The sequence below is a fragment of the Arvicanthis niloticus genome, chromosome 13 (assembly GCF_011762505.2).
Source record: "Arvicanthis niloticus isolate mArvNil1 chromosome 13, mArvNil1.pat.X, whole genome shotgun sequence".
Classification (NCBI taxonomy): domain Eukaryota; kingdom Metazoa; phylum Chordata; class Mammalia; order Rodentia; family Muridae; genus Arvicanthis; species Arvicanthis niloticus.
The window spans coordinates 76,017,821-76,031,870 of NC_047670.1; the positions used below are offsets into that span (position 1 = coordinate 76,017,821).

Sequence of the window (14,050 nt, forward strand, 5' to 3'; positions counted from 1 at the left end):
AGTTGAGCTACACTTGAGGACCCTGGGACAAGGGGGTTTTGAGGGATGGAGGAGGAACATTCATGAGTAGCAGCATAAGTTCGAGGTGTCACAGCTACACAGGTACCTGCCGAGGCTCTACCACCCACCAGCACTGTGAGCAGATCTCTCAATCCTCTGAGGGATGACAGCTTGCACTCCTGAAGAGTTGGGCCTGGGGAATGGTTGGACCGGCAGCTAGAATGTTGCTTCTCTTCTCATGCTAGGTGGCTTGATGGGGCTTACTGGAGGAACTGGGTACCACAGGCACATGAGAAGGAATGGTGTTTCATCCTGGCTACAAAAGATAAGGAAGGACGGACATAGGAAAAGACAAGTCATGGGCGCCCTTTCGACAAGACTCGTGCTTGAAAGACAGGCCCGCCCATGATAAGTACTCTGTTCTCATCAGTTGGCTGGTCACCTGAGAAATCAGCATCCTTGCAAAGACACACATGCCTACAAAGATCACCCAAGTCACTCATCTTCCTGTGCTTATAATTCTTCATAGAACTAAACCCTACTCACTGCCATGTTACACAATGTGTTGTTTGTTGCTGGGTTCTCCTATCCTCGGTAGATTGTGAGCCTCCCAGGTCTCTGCCTATGCCGTTTGTTTCAGTATCCCCAGTGCCCAGACAACGGCTCACTCTGTACTTGCCCATAAGCCAACACAGTTTTGCACAAACAATGAGAACAAATACAGTCAAAAGATCCCTGTGCACAGGCGTCCTGCTTGTGCTAGAAGACAAGTGGAGCCTCTGTGGGGGGCGACTCCAGGCCGACTACATCTCCACAGGGTGGGTGACGTCACCCATCCCATGTGTGACAGCATGGGAAACATCGAGCCTGCCCACTCAGCTGCCTAGCAGGGTCAGCTGTCACCTGATGCCTACTAGGCTGAAGGCAGACAATTGAGAGGATGTGTGGTTGACGGTCCAGAGCAGAGCAAGAGTCAGACCCCAAAACATTAGACCACTGTAAAGGGTGACATTTGGGCAACACATAAACACTAAAAACCAAAGGAACATGTTTGGACATTTTTCCCCCAGCTAACTCATGCTGAAGTTGGATTCCCAGTGAGATCTTTGGACTTCGACTGAATCATGGAGACATTGCCCCATGATTGGATTAATGACTTTCTCTATAGTAAGTGAATTAACTGAGCCTGACAACTTCCCTTGCTCACCCTTGGACACAGGCTCACCCTTGAACACAGGACCCCTACACACATGCCCACTTCCCCTGTCTGCATCTTCACCATGCAGTGACTCAGAGCCAGACTATCACCAGGAGATGGAGAGACTCTGGTGCCCTGCTCTTAGACCTCCAGAACTGTGAGCCAAAATAAACCATGTTCTTTATAGATTACCAGCTGAAATACTCAAAACACCTGTGGGAAAGAAGACTATTTTGGCTTATGAGCTGAGAGGGTTACCATCCATCTGGCTTGCCCACAGCAGTGGAGTGTGGGCAGACTCCTCAGATGTTATCTGAAGAAGCAGAGTGGGCTGAAGCCCAGGCTGGGTATAACCTTCAAGACCTAGTGACCTCCTGCTACCTGCCAGAACCCACCTTCTAAAGGCTCCATGGACCTCCCAAGAATACCACAGCTGGGAGCCAACTGTTCACAACATGAGCTTGTGGGGTGACATTTCTAGTTCAAACCAGAATATCCGATCTCAAGTATTCTATTACAGCAACATGAAAAAGACTAGGAGGATGGCATCCATCAATCATTTATTGCAAGAGAAGCAGAGAGACAGACTCCTCATCAGAGGACAACAGAGAAGGCTGGAGGAAGACACAGACAGAGGCTGGCAGTTGGCTTCAGGGAAGTATCTTAGGTCTGTGCTTCGTCTCTGTGTGGGGGCAGCTACCCAGTAAGAACTGAGTGGGAGGGGTCACTGAGAGGGCATATTACTGGCTGGCCTTCCCCCACCCGACAGTTCCCTGCGCCAGGGGAAATAGGGCTGGGAGGATGGCTGGGATTTCAGTGATGGAGAAAACGCTTCCTGACTTGGAAAGGGACCCAAGGGAAGAGAACGAGAGAATGGGGTCCACAGGTCTGCTCACAGCAGCCCCTGTCTGTCATCTGGAGGTCTTTTTGGTTGCACAGCTGCTGCCTGAGCTTTTGGCAGGGGGATCCTTGAGCTCACTCCCACAGCTGCCCTTGGTCTTCACCTCCAGGGCCAGAGGTCTGTAGTTGTAACTGCTTGAGGCACCAAAGCCCACACTGAAGCCAGAACCTCCTGGTCCTGCATTGGTACTACTGATGACAGCTGGAAGGGGAGACAGAAAAACCCGGCCTCAGTCAGTCTCTTTGTCTCTCTCTGTCTCCTGTCTCTCTCTGTCTCTCTGTCTCGCTCTGTGTCTCTGTGTGTGTGTGTCTCTGTCTCTGTCTCTGTGTGTGTGTGTGTGTGTGTGTGTGTGTGTGTGTGTGTTTATGTTTGCATGGGTACATGCATGTGTGTGTGAGAGTATTTAAGAACCTGAGTTAGTGCATGTGTGTGTTTCTGTGTGTGTGTGTGTGCGTGTGTGTATTTGTTATGTGTAGTGTGTGTGTAGGGGGGTATGATGTATGTATGTGTAGTGTGTGTGTGTGTGTGTGTGTGTGTGTGTGTGTGTGTTTACAGAGATATCTTTGTAGACACCATTCATAACCATGGCTTCCTGTATTTAACCCCAAATATTCAACCTCTTTTGCAAGTGGTCTGGGTCTATACATCCGTATAAAACTTTGAACTCCTTACAGAGAAATAAGCTAAGGGAGCGGCCGTGCTGTTCTAGCAGGAGTAGGAAGAAGAGTGCTGTGGCCAAGCATCATTTGCAGCACACTGCTGGGAATCCGTGGATTGTTGCCTTTCATATTTCAATGTATTATTATTCTCCAGCTGTTGCTCTCCTGGGCCACTGAAACCAGACCCCTCTTTCCATCCTTAACCCCTTCTTTGCTCCCAGTCTCCCTGAGATTCCAATGACTTCTTTGTACCATGGAATTAGAGCTGCATGGGCTCCAGATAAGATAACCAAGGACAGACCAGGACATGCAGATACTTACAAATGCTCACAGAATTTGGGTATTCACCAGCCATCCTAGAGAAAGAGAACAAACAGGTAAATCCACCACAAACATCACATCTACTCAGGGAGACCTGAGTCTTTCCAGTCAGAACAAGCCCCATCCCCCTCACAACCTCCTTTCTTCTAGTTACTGAGCAACCTCTGAAGAGAAGTCTGCTCTAGGCAGCCTCTCTATACCAGAGGCTCCTGGGCCATCTGTTTCACAGAAGTACGACCCAGTTGTTTTCTAGTGATAGTGAAAATGATTCAAGGTCCTCACCAAGCTCGGACTTTGCCACAGTGACTTTGAACTTGGATGGCTCTGGGAGCCTTTCTTCCCTCTCTCCCATCCAAGAACCATGAAGAGAGCCAGGGGACACTCTCTAATATGGGTGGCATTGATACTTGCTTTTCCATAGCCTTTTAAGAATTTTACAAGTCGGTCCATTTTACTGTCTAATTTATGTCTTCCCTACCACAAGGCAAGCACACCAGTCAAGTGATTTCACTTCAGTAGAGCCTAAAGAGAGCCAAACTGTCTTCTACCTTCCTGTTAAAGCAAAAACTGTCCCCAGGCAAGGGTGTCGCTCCTCACCGGCTCTCCTCGCTCTCCAGCAGCTTCCTGTAGGTGGCGATCTCCATGTCCAGGGCCAACTTGACATTCATGAGCTCCTGGTGTTCACGCAGCATCCGGGCCAGCTCCTCCTTGGACTGATGCAGGGCTCCCTCCAGCTGGTCCAGCTTGGCCCTAGCATCCTTGAGGGCACAGTCCCCTCTCTGTTCAGCATCAGCGATGGCTGTCTCCAGGTTGGAGCACTGAGGAACAAACAGACTTGTCAGTTTGGGTCTGAAGTCTTGCTCAGCCCTCCTCCCCTGATGCTGACGGGTAACAAATGCTTCAGGATCCCACTGTATGGTCCAGCTTGGACTGAACTGGAGGTGAGTCTATTCTTTCCCTGACTCTAAGCACCATCTACCTCATCCCCTTCTTCACTGCCACCAACCCAACTCATGCCTCAGCCTCTAAAGTTAGACATCTTCACTTGAAAGGAGAGAGAAGAAGGGCATAGAGAAGATGGGATACCTGGGTGTGTGCCCCTGGCCCTGGCCCACTCAATTAGAAACCACCAGCTATCAGATTCTAAGTCTAAGGATGAAAGTCTCCCTGTGGTTAGAGGGTACACATTGCAGGGTGTCTCGGCGGTGTCCATAAATCTGGGGGGAATATGGCAGCTAATACGTTCCTCTTAGTAAAATACCTGTTTGATAAGTCCACTATGCCTTCAGTCTGCCCACCCATCCAGCAGAGAATCACACTCAGGGCAAGAACAGCCCTGAAAGATGTGTGTGCGTGACTGGCAGGCTTAGCAAGTGACAAGCACCTTCAGTCAGGAATCTTGCAATCTAGCAGTTGTTGGTGTTGTGTGTTTGCACATGGAAGGACTCTGGGGCTTCTTCAGTCTTTTAGTTTGAGTGTGTTTTGCTCACCCAGCTAAGACTTTAGTGGTGGTGGTCTAAATTCCAGCCCTTTTGGGGGGAGGGATGCCCCCTTCCAGTGGAAGTTTGCTCCACGAGTGAAGAAGCAACAACTAATTTTGTCACCAAACAGATTTCTAGGTTTCTCCTCAACTGTCCTCTCCTCCTCTGATAAGCAGCCCCCAGATCTGCCAACACGCACAGTTTCTGATGAGTGAATCACAGCCAGTCCATCCCACCAGATGAGGATGGTCCCACCCAGACTGGCACCGAGTAAACCTGCTCACTGTCTCGTTTGCAAAGAACCCACCTGCTTCTTCATGTTTCCTATCTCTGAGTGGATCCTCTGGATCAGCCTGTTGATCTCTGTGATCTCAGACTTGGTGAGTTTGAGGTCATCCCCATGCTGGCCTGCAGTGGCCTGCAGCTCCTGGATCTGTGGTCAGATCAGAAGAGAAGGATGCAAGGTGGTTAAGGACTTACCCAATTGGGAGCACTTAGCATGGGGAGGGGTGCTCAGTATGGAGGCAGTGTTCCATGCCTATGGTCTCCATGTTAGGGAAGTTTAAACACCAACCAAAGAGGAAGGGATGTGAAGCGGGGTGATGGAAGGAACTGGAAAAGCAACAGTTTCCTCTACAGAGCAGGGTCCTGCACCAGCTCAGCAGGGCCCTTGGGTTCTTGAACACAGTGGCCTGGCAGAGTCCATTTTCTACCCTTGTTTCACCAAAGAAATAAAGCTGAGATGTGTGGATTACTCACAGGCTTATGAGGGTTGTAGCAGGCATGGCCTCATCTGTCACTTAGAGCCACAGTGAGGGAAAGGCTAAGCCTGTATTTGTCCGTAAGGTTTGCTAAGACTGACTGACCTCCCTAGACCACAGGGAAGCATTTCTACAAGGTTCAATTCCAAAACAAAGGAATCTCAGCTAAGTCCACACATATATTCAGGCCCACACGTGCATGTACACAATCACAAGCACACGCACATGCATGAGTGCACTCTGAGAACACAGAGCTGTACCCACAGCTCTCTGCCCACTGTGCACCCGGCTCACCTTACACTGGTACATGTTCTCCGTCTCCGCTTTGCTCTTCAGGGCAATCTCCTCATACTGGGCTCGAACCTCGGCAAGGATGCTGTCCAGGTCTAGCTGCCGGTTGTTGTCCATGGACAGAATGACGGACGTGTCACTGATGTGGGACTGCATCTGAGCAATCTCCTGGAGGCCAGAGGAAAGTCTGTTAGGGGCACCATGAGGACACCACTTCTCCTGACTCTTCCTCAGCTGAGGATGAGACTGGTTTCCTTGAACTTTATCCCAAGTGATGGCACTCTACTGTACTCACCTCCCACCCCTCTCCAGAGCCAACATTGCTAATCATGTCAAGACTCCAGGTATCACTCAAATGCCTCAAGGGAGTCTCCTGCCACCTTCCCCTTCCCAGACCTCCTCTCTTCAGAGACAGTCCCTGAAGACCCAGGCAAGGTTCATATGCCTTTCTCTGGTCCCCCAAAGCACCTTCCCATGCTGTTTTCCCTGCCAAGCCTGGAGGACAAACACCATGGTGGTCTCCATTGTGGTCTCCTCAAAGTCTGACTCTATGCCCATCCCTTAGTATGACCTAGGTGAAGGTTAGCTGCACCAGAAAAAGCTCTTTCCTCCCAACCCTTAGGAGAAGCTACCTGAGAGAGGCTGGTAAAGAGCTCACCCCTTCAAAGAGGACCTTGAAGAATTTGATGTCATCTGTCAAGGAGTCCACCTTGGCCTGGAGCTCCACCTTGTTCATGTAAGCAGCGTCCACATCCTGGGGCACATGTGATGGTCAGGCTGCCCTCTCCAACCTGCCCACCCTACCACTCAGAGTAGAGGCTATTTAACTCTTCATTTTCCTTCACCTAATGCTTTAAGAATGGCCCAGTCCCTAGGCAGAAACTAACTCTTGTGAGTTCAGTGGCCACACCAGAAATACAACAGAATACCTCGGAGCTACACTGAATTCTAAGTGTGCATGTTCTAGAGGCATCAGGTACTCCAGGGGAGGGATTGAGCAGAAGGAGCTGAGATGTTAGAATTCCAAGGAACCGAGTTGCCCAAGGGTCTCTCCCCTACCCTACGGACATCACTGACTATTAGAAATGCTCGAACCTTCTTCCCACCCCAACAGTGCCCACTCTTACCTTCTTCAGCACCACGAACTCATTCTCAGCAGCTGTGCGTCTGTTAATCTCCACCTCGTACCTGTGGGAGAAAGTAGCCTTGCCATTAGGCCAGTTAAGTCCTGCAGATGTCCACCGTGTGGTAAGCCATTGTTTCTGTGTCACAGCTACAGAGTGTTTACCCTGGAGCACATAGCCTCCCCGAGAAGGAGCACCATTCAAGGAGTATTTGTTTCTGTCTCCTCAATCCATGTACAGTCTGCCCTGACACGATTTGCCTGAGACATCACCGGGGTGGGAACATGCAGGATCCACTGCACTTCCCTTTCACAAGTGGCCTTCTCCATGTTGTGGCAGAAAGGTTGACCCATCCCTAACCCCATTGTTGTGACCGTGGCCCAGGGCACAAAGCAGAGGTAACTCTGAAACTATTTTATGCCAGTCTCAGACTTCCATTTCAGGTGAAGCAAGCTTAGTGTTCAGATTGCACTAGAATGTTTTTCATGTAGATACATTGTATATTAGGGGAAAATATTGTTAACTTTTTTTTATTTGAAGAGCTCAAAATGGTAACATTTTGTTATATATATTTTACTTCAATAAAAGGAAGGGGAGGTCTAATGTTAAAAAATAGTTCCTTCTATATGCTTAAACTTTTCAGATCTTCTTGTATCCCTAAGTACATCACTGGCAGCCCCTCCACCCAGAAAGTGTAAATGGAACAAAATCAGTATGAGTTAGAAAAGCGAGTTCTTCATGAGGTAACTGGGGGGGCTGATGCTGTAGCTCAGTGGCAGAGCACTTGCCTAGCATGTAAGGAGCATTAGGTTCGATCCCTAATATAACTAAATAAACAGACCAATCAAGTAAATATGCCTGGAAGGTTTTCTAAGGCTGCCCCCCTTTATTTTCTAACGATATTGGATAAATGCAAACGGTTTGTATGATTTATCCCAGATTTTGTGTGTAGCTTGGCAGGTATCTGAAAGCTTTCAGATGGCATATATGATAAAATGTTACTCTTACTCAACTCCTTGCCTGGTCATACAGACATGTAAGGTCTGCTGCCTCAGGACAAAAATTAAGGCATACGTTACTTGCCAGACTGATTAGACTTCATGACTTTTATAGATTTAGTAGTTTGTATCTATTTCTTAAGATTCATAGGAAATGTTTGATCAAGAAGACTGTCAGAAGCAATGGCAATAGTTACAAATGGTTTTTCAGCTAATAACTTTAAACAATCAATAAATCCAAGTAATATTTGTTGTTTTTCATTGCTGCATGCCAAACGACATGCTAAATGTTTCATCATCTCATTTATTTCCTGTATCTCTTTCTTTCTTTCTGTTTTAGACAGGGTCTCTCTATGCATTTCTGACTGTCCTTGAACTCACTATGTAAACCAGAAAGCCTCCTACCTCTGCCTTCCCAGTGCTGAGCTTAAAGGTGTGTGCCACCATGCTCCACCACAACGCCAATAAAATCTTTTGTATTATTCTATGAAGTCTGTTCTGTTGTCCTGATGTTGTATAGGATGGGGTGGGGAGGATGTGCTTGGCCAATGTCACACAGCTAGCTAATAGTGAAGCTAAAATTAACATTCAGGACTCTGGGCATCAGGCAGGCACACATGCCCTGGGCTGAACTTTAAGCTTTTAAGAGATGCCAACACACTGCTGTTTGCCATTTTCCTCTCAGAAGCTCATTCGGGTGTCCAGACAGCTACCTGCGTTTGATGTCACATGTACTTTACTAATGCTGCAGTCTGAGAGGACTGAGTGGCTTACCTTAAGCCACTCAGTGAATAGCAGTTCAAGAACTCCAGATCTTTACCCTGTGGGAGACCCAGAGACAGCACAGCCTCTACCCTGACTCTCTGTCCCTCTTCGGCAGAACCTACTCACCTGGTCCCATCTGAGTTCCATTGATCTCAGCTGTCCTGTACTCATTGCAACTGTTTGAAAGCACTTTTTAAAAGCTTGATCCCATAGTCTCTCTATGGTCAAGGCTATGACCAGCTCTGTTAGGCTCTATGCAGAGCTCAGGCCAGGCTTCTGGCTGAGGGGCACTGTAGAATAGGTGGTTAGATCTTTCGAATGTAGAACAAGAGAACTATGCCAGCTCTGACCATTTCCACCCCTTGGAGTTGTGGCAGCAGGTGCCTGTCCCTACAAACTTGGCACCTGGAAGCAAACTTTCCAAATACCGGGTTTGTGCCCCTATACTCCTTCCCGGCTTACTCTCAATCTGGTTTCAAATCTGCTCTCTCCTGAGAGATGAGATACTTCCACAGAGCATGTACACTTCACGACAAACTACACTCTGAATTCTATTTTGCCTAGTTTTAAATTTTGTTCCAGGGTTGGTGGGGTGTCTCTCTTTGGGGGAACTGCCATAGAAACCTTACTTAGGGAAACCACAAAGCCATCTGGGCTGCACAGATGAGTTCCAGACCCGGCCTTCTATCTCCAGGGCTAGAAATTAGACAGATTCCCTGAACATTAGGAGGAGCATTCTGGGTATATCTGCCATCTTTCCAACCCCATTCTATCCAAGCGTCTCTTCCATGGGACGTGAGGGAAATACCAGCGGTCTTGACAAAGGAGCTAAGGAAAACTGTCCACGGGGAACCCTCTGCGGTCACTGTCCAGTAATTGTCTCTGCCTCTCTCTCACCTCTTCTTGCAGTCCTCCACCACCTCCCTCATGTTCCTCAGCTCTGAGTCCAGCCTCACTCTGTCCCCAGACAGGATCTCCAGCTGCTTCTGCAGGTTACTGATGTAACTCTCATGTACGGGCTCCAGGCTCCTCTTGGAGTTGTTCTGGTCCAGCTGCTGAAGAAGCTCCCACTTGGTCTCCAGCACCTGGTTCTGCTGCTCCAGGAAGCGCACCTGGAACCCAAAGGCAGCCATGGCCCACAGTTTCCCATGAGGTTTAACTAATAGCATCACCTGCCTGGTGAGTTGTCACATGACTGGGTCAGTTTCTCTTGCTCAAGATGCTGGAAACTGGGGAGTAGAGGAGAAAAATTGGGCATTCTGGCGGGACAATGTTCCCTTTCTCTCAGAGCTTAGATTCTACTGGCTGATGCCTCGGTTTGTTCACAGTTCTCACATACTTCAGGGTTTCTCCCTTGTCTGGTCCTCTCTGCTCACCAGCCTCCCTGTTCTACCTGTCTCTGAGCACAGAGACAGAAGGACACATACAAGTTAGGAGAAACTACATCAACTCTTCTATCAACATGGGCTTGTGTCTCACCATTCCAGGCCTAATTCCTTTGCATAAAAGCCAGAAAAACAGAATCAGAGGCCTTGAGTTGTTAAGAGTCACCAGGCAGCACAGATATGCAATAATGTCTTCATCAAAGCCGGCCATTGGTATTATGTCCCTACCACCCTCATGGCCAAGATCTCTTATAATGTGAGTGTCCCGGTGAGAGAAATCCATTTCTTGTCTCTTTCCCATTCACTGGGGTCCCTGCTACTGACACTCCAAAGACCCCTTTCCAGCTACCCCAGCCATTGCTGAACACCTTGGTATGCCTTCCCTGCAAAGGCCCCTAAGGATGATGGGAATTTTCTAGCCCTTTTGCCCCCTCTTCTGGAAATCTGCCTCCTCTTCTTTTACTTTGACTTCCATGCCTTATGACATCCCCTGACTGTTGTCCCTCTAGTGCCCCTCCCCTGTTCTGGATCTGGGTCTTTACCTTCTTGTCTAACACTGGACACCATTGTAGGACTCATGCTATATGCCTCCCGTCCTTCCCAAAGCCTGGTCCCACATGGAAGGAAGGATAAGGTTCCCCTTCATTGGGTGAATGTACCAGGCACTGTCCTAAGCACACAGGACAGTTGGTCCCAGTGTCTTCCCACTGGGTAAGATACATTATTAAGCCCTCTTGATTGACAGATGCGGAAGGGAAGCTCACATCAGTTCCTACTCATCAGCCGCAGAGCAGGAGCTCTACACCATGCTACGCAACCAACCTAGGGCTAACAGATGCAGAGCGACCCACCTTGTCAATGAAGGAGGCAAACTTGTTGTTCAGAGCCTTGATCTGTTCCCTCTCCTGTGCGCGAACCTTCTGGATCTCAGGATCCAGCTCCACATTGAGTGGGGCCAGAAGGCTCTTGTTGAGGACGACCTGGGGGATGCCACCGGGCGGGCACACAGATGGGCATGTGGGCCCCAGCCCCGCGCTGCCGAAGACTGTGCCCACGAAGCCCCCCGGCCGCCCACCGCTCGCCCCTCCGTGGCCTAGCGTGAAGCCGCCGCTTCGCCCTGCAGAGCTCAAGGCCAGCCGCCGGCCTCCCCCCACACAGAACAGGCTTCTGCTGCCGAATGCTGCTCCCTTGACTCCAGCCCGGACCGAGGCATGGCTGCCGCTGAGACGGCCTGAGATGACGGCAGAGCAGCCACTGAAGCCCAGGCGTTCAGCACCGGGATAGAGGGTCAACTGGCGGCTCATGGCTGGCAGCGGGCAAGGACTGGAGGGCGGCAGCAGGCAGGCCTGGGGCACGGATGCAGTTGCTCTCCTGGCCCAGCTCACCCCTTAAATAGTCCTGCCTGGGCTGGCAGGATGGAGTCAGCTAATTTGTATGTTGGAAACCCCTTTTGGGTCATTGGGGTGGAGGGGGGGGGACCATCTCTTGTGTCCTTCATTTAGGAAATTACCATTCGCTTGCAAAGATTTCTGTCTCTTCCACTTCACCTGTCCACGAACCCCCTATAAAATGTCCCAGAACCCTGAATTTCCCGTGCTCGTCTCCTGAATTATAATAATTTCACAACCTTATCTCTATAGGTATCCCTCCAATTATGTAGGTCATCACTACCAAGATCTTCAGTAGAAAATTCCAGTGGGTCTGGCTTGTGGAGGACTGGGGAAGAGGGCACCAAGTGGAGTAGATGTCCAGGTTGGCTCTGCTCCAGAAACTCCCCATGTGATTGACAGCCAAGCTGAGATTAACTCTTCTCTCCCCTACTCCCAGGATTCAGAGCAAGCCTTGGTACATTTGGGGATGACTTTGAAAGACACTGGTGTCTCAGACAGGGCTCTTCGTCACACCGGAGCTTCCCCTTGGGGCAGTCCCTAGGGGCAACTGACATGGCTTCCAGTGAGCCAGTCAGAGGGCATAATAACAGCTAAGCTGTTTGCCCACATTGGACAGTGTGATGTGGATGTTGGGAGTGGCAAAGATGGCGGCGCCAGGCAAAGATGGACAGATAGAGGAGCCTGAGGTGTCCCCATGGGGAAGAAGTGGGCTCTCTGTGCTGCCGGAGGGAGGGGTGAGATCAACAAGCCCTTAAAAAAAACTCCAGGCTGTGCTTTTAACAGTTTACTATTTCAATCCCACTCACTCAATTTTTAACCTGTATTTCCCTCACAACAAGAACAAGAGTTTATTGATTCTAGCCATTTAAGAACAGGAAAGTAAGAAAGCTGTTTACAGAGGATAATTCTTATGGAACATTGGCTTACAAAAGATAACCTTTGCAGTCACCTTTTCCTAAAAACTAAGGCACAGAGATCTCTGTTTCTCTCTGGCCAGGTGTCCTCTTCCTCAGAGAACAGATAAACATGATCTTACCTTCCCCTGAGGGCTCCATTGCCGGATGAATCAGGAGCTCCTCACCCTTGCACTGCCTTTATTACAGATGGCGGAGGGACACCTGTGGCTTCTGAGGAATCTTATGTGTGGGGACGTGGGCAGATCAAAGGCGGCTGAGGCCCAGGAGAGGGGTTTCTCTGGCACCTGCCTCTGATAGCAGGTGGCTGTGTCGTCACCTCAGGGTCTGGAGGTGACTTCTGTACCATTCATTTTTGGATTGCGTTGCCCTTAGAGGTGGGTAGACCAAGACAGGAATGTCTCCCTTCAAAAGCAAAGCCCTACCACGAAAGACAGATGAGACCACTCTGGGATGGGACTTGCATCCCAGAAATCTGGATGAACTGGTTAAACTGGATCTCTTTTGGCCTGAAACACCCATTCTTGAGAAATTAATAAGGTATCATGTGAAAAAGTGCTAAGTTATTTTTTTGTTGTTTTCTTTTTGTTTTAGGTTTTAAGAAAAAGGCAGATCTCTTGTGCGAGATTTGTTAGCCTACTTCCACACTTAGTGGTAGAGTGTTTTTAAGACAGTATGGTGTTGCAATATAGTTATCCAAGCCTATTTGATGTCCTACACCAGAGCTGGGGTAGGGGTGTTCAGTGGATACATGTGAGGAGCCACATTCGCCATTAAAAGATGGCGCAGGCTTCTGCTTCCTGGTTCTTCATGGAAGCTTTACTTGAGAATGCGCCTGCGCATGGCGCGAAAACCGAGTATGACAATTGGATGAAAGATTTGAGCCAATGAGGGATCTGCACGTCTCCCAAAGCTCTATTTAAGCAGCGGGCTTTCTGAGTTCGGCGTCCTTCCCCTTCTCACCATCTTGAAGAGCTGTTCAATAAATGCTGTCAGAAGAATCCTGAGTGTGGCGTTCTCCTTTGCACGTTGCAAGTGGAACCAAAACCCGGGATGAAGCCGAACATCTCGGGGTTTTGACCAGTCACGAAGGACCCTGTTGGCTCGCAGAGGATTCAGAACTGACGGCGCGGAGAGTCTAGACGCTTTTCTGCAAGGTATGGTGGATCTTGTTTGGCTTAACAACAAGATAGCCTATCAGAAGCAGAAAAGGGAGAGAGCGCTAATAAAATAGAAAAGAAAACTAGGATAGAGAAGAAAACTAAGAAGGAAAGGCTAATTTGGACAGAGCCTCAACGTTTGAACTCCAGTAAGCGGGATACAGTGGAAGACACCCTGCGCTGGAGAACCAGTGGACTGACAGAGACTCAATGTTTGAACTCCAGTAAGCGGGATACAGTGGAAGACACCCTGCGCTGGAGAACCAGTCGACTGACGGAGCTGGTTGAATTCGGAAGTGAAACAAAGGTGATTGCATAGTAACAAAAATGGGGCAAAAAATAAGCAGAAACAGATGAAAAAGGTTTTAAAGATGCAAGGAGTAAATTGCAGGCTGCTCTGAGTCAAGAGAGCCAAACAGATAAAGGTTATAGTAACGAAAATGGGGCAAGAAATAAGTGAGTAAAAACAGATGAAAACAGTTTTAAAGACGCGAGGAATAAATAGAAGGCTGCTCTAGACAGAGAACTAAGCAGAATGATAATGTTAATTGATTTAACTTTCAAAATGGGTGTGATTCTGAGTTGTATAATATTTTTCTGGGTAAAAACTCAATGTAAAGGTTTTTCTGGTTACTGGCTTAAGGAAAGGCTGATTTGGAAAAGGTTTTTCTATGTGTTTTCTGATGAGGTCATTAAGGTAG

At 48.8% G+C, this 14,050-nt stretch overlaps 1 protein-coding gene across 2 annotated transcripts; it reads right to left on the reverse strand.

Moving 5' to 3' along the window:
• Positions 1 to 1,781: 1,781 nt before the first annotated feature.
• Positions 1,782 to 11,188, reverse strand: LOC117718769 (keratin, type II cytoskeletal 72). 2 transcript variants are annotated; one of them, XM_034516643.2, is made up of 9 exons: positions 10,736 to 11,188; positions 9,397 to 9,611; positions 6,740 to 6,800; positions 6,271 to 6,366; positions 5,616 to 5,780; positions 4,868 to 4,993; positions 3,677 to 3,897; positions 3,080 to 3,114; positions 1,782 to 2,300 (listed from the first exon to the last, which is right to left on the reverse strand). In XM_034516643.2, exons 1-9 carry the CDS (start codon positions 11,186 to 11,188, stop codon positions 2,110 to 2,112), a joined length of 1,563 nt encoding a protein of 520 aa, XP_034372534.1. In that variant the 3' UTR covers positions 1,782 to 2,109. The 2 variants fall into 2 exon arrangements, with proteins under 2 accessions (XP_034372534.1, XP_034372535.1); XM_034516644.2 differs by lacking the exon at positions 4,868 to 4,993.
• Between the last annotated feature and the right edge of the window lie 2,862 nt (positions 11,189 to 14,050).

Excerpts from the sequence above, each read along its gene's own strand:
- LOC117718769 (XM_034516643.2), bottom strand. The coding sequence starts at position 11,188 with ATGAGCCGCCAGTTGACCCTCTATCCCGGTGCTGAACGCCTGGGCTTC. Across the intron at positions 5,781-6,270 it reads TCAAGGTCCTCTTTGAAGGG|GAGATTGCTCAGATGCAGTC; the intron begins GTGAGCTCTTTA and ends TCTGGCCTCCAG. Across the intron at positions 4,994-5,615 it reads AGAACATGTACCAGTGTAAG|ATCCAGGAGCTGCAGGCCAC; the intron begins GTGAGCCGGGTG and ends ATCTGACCACAG.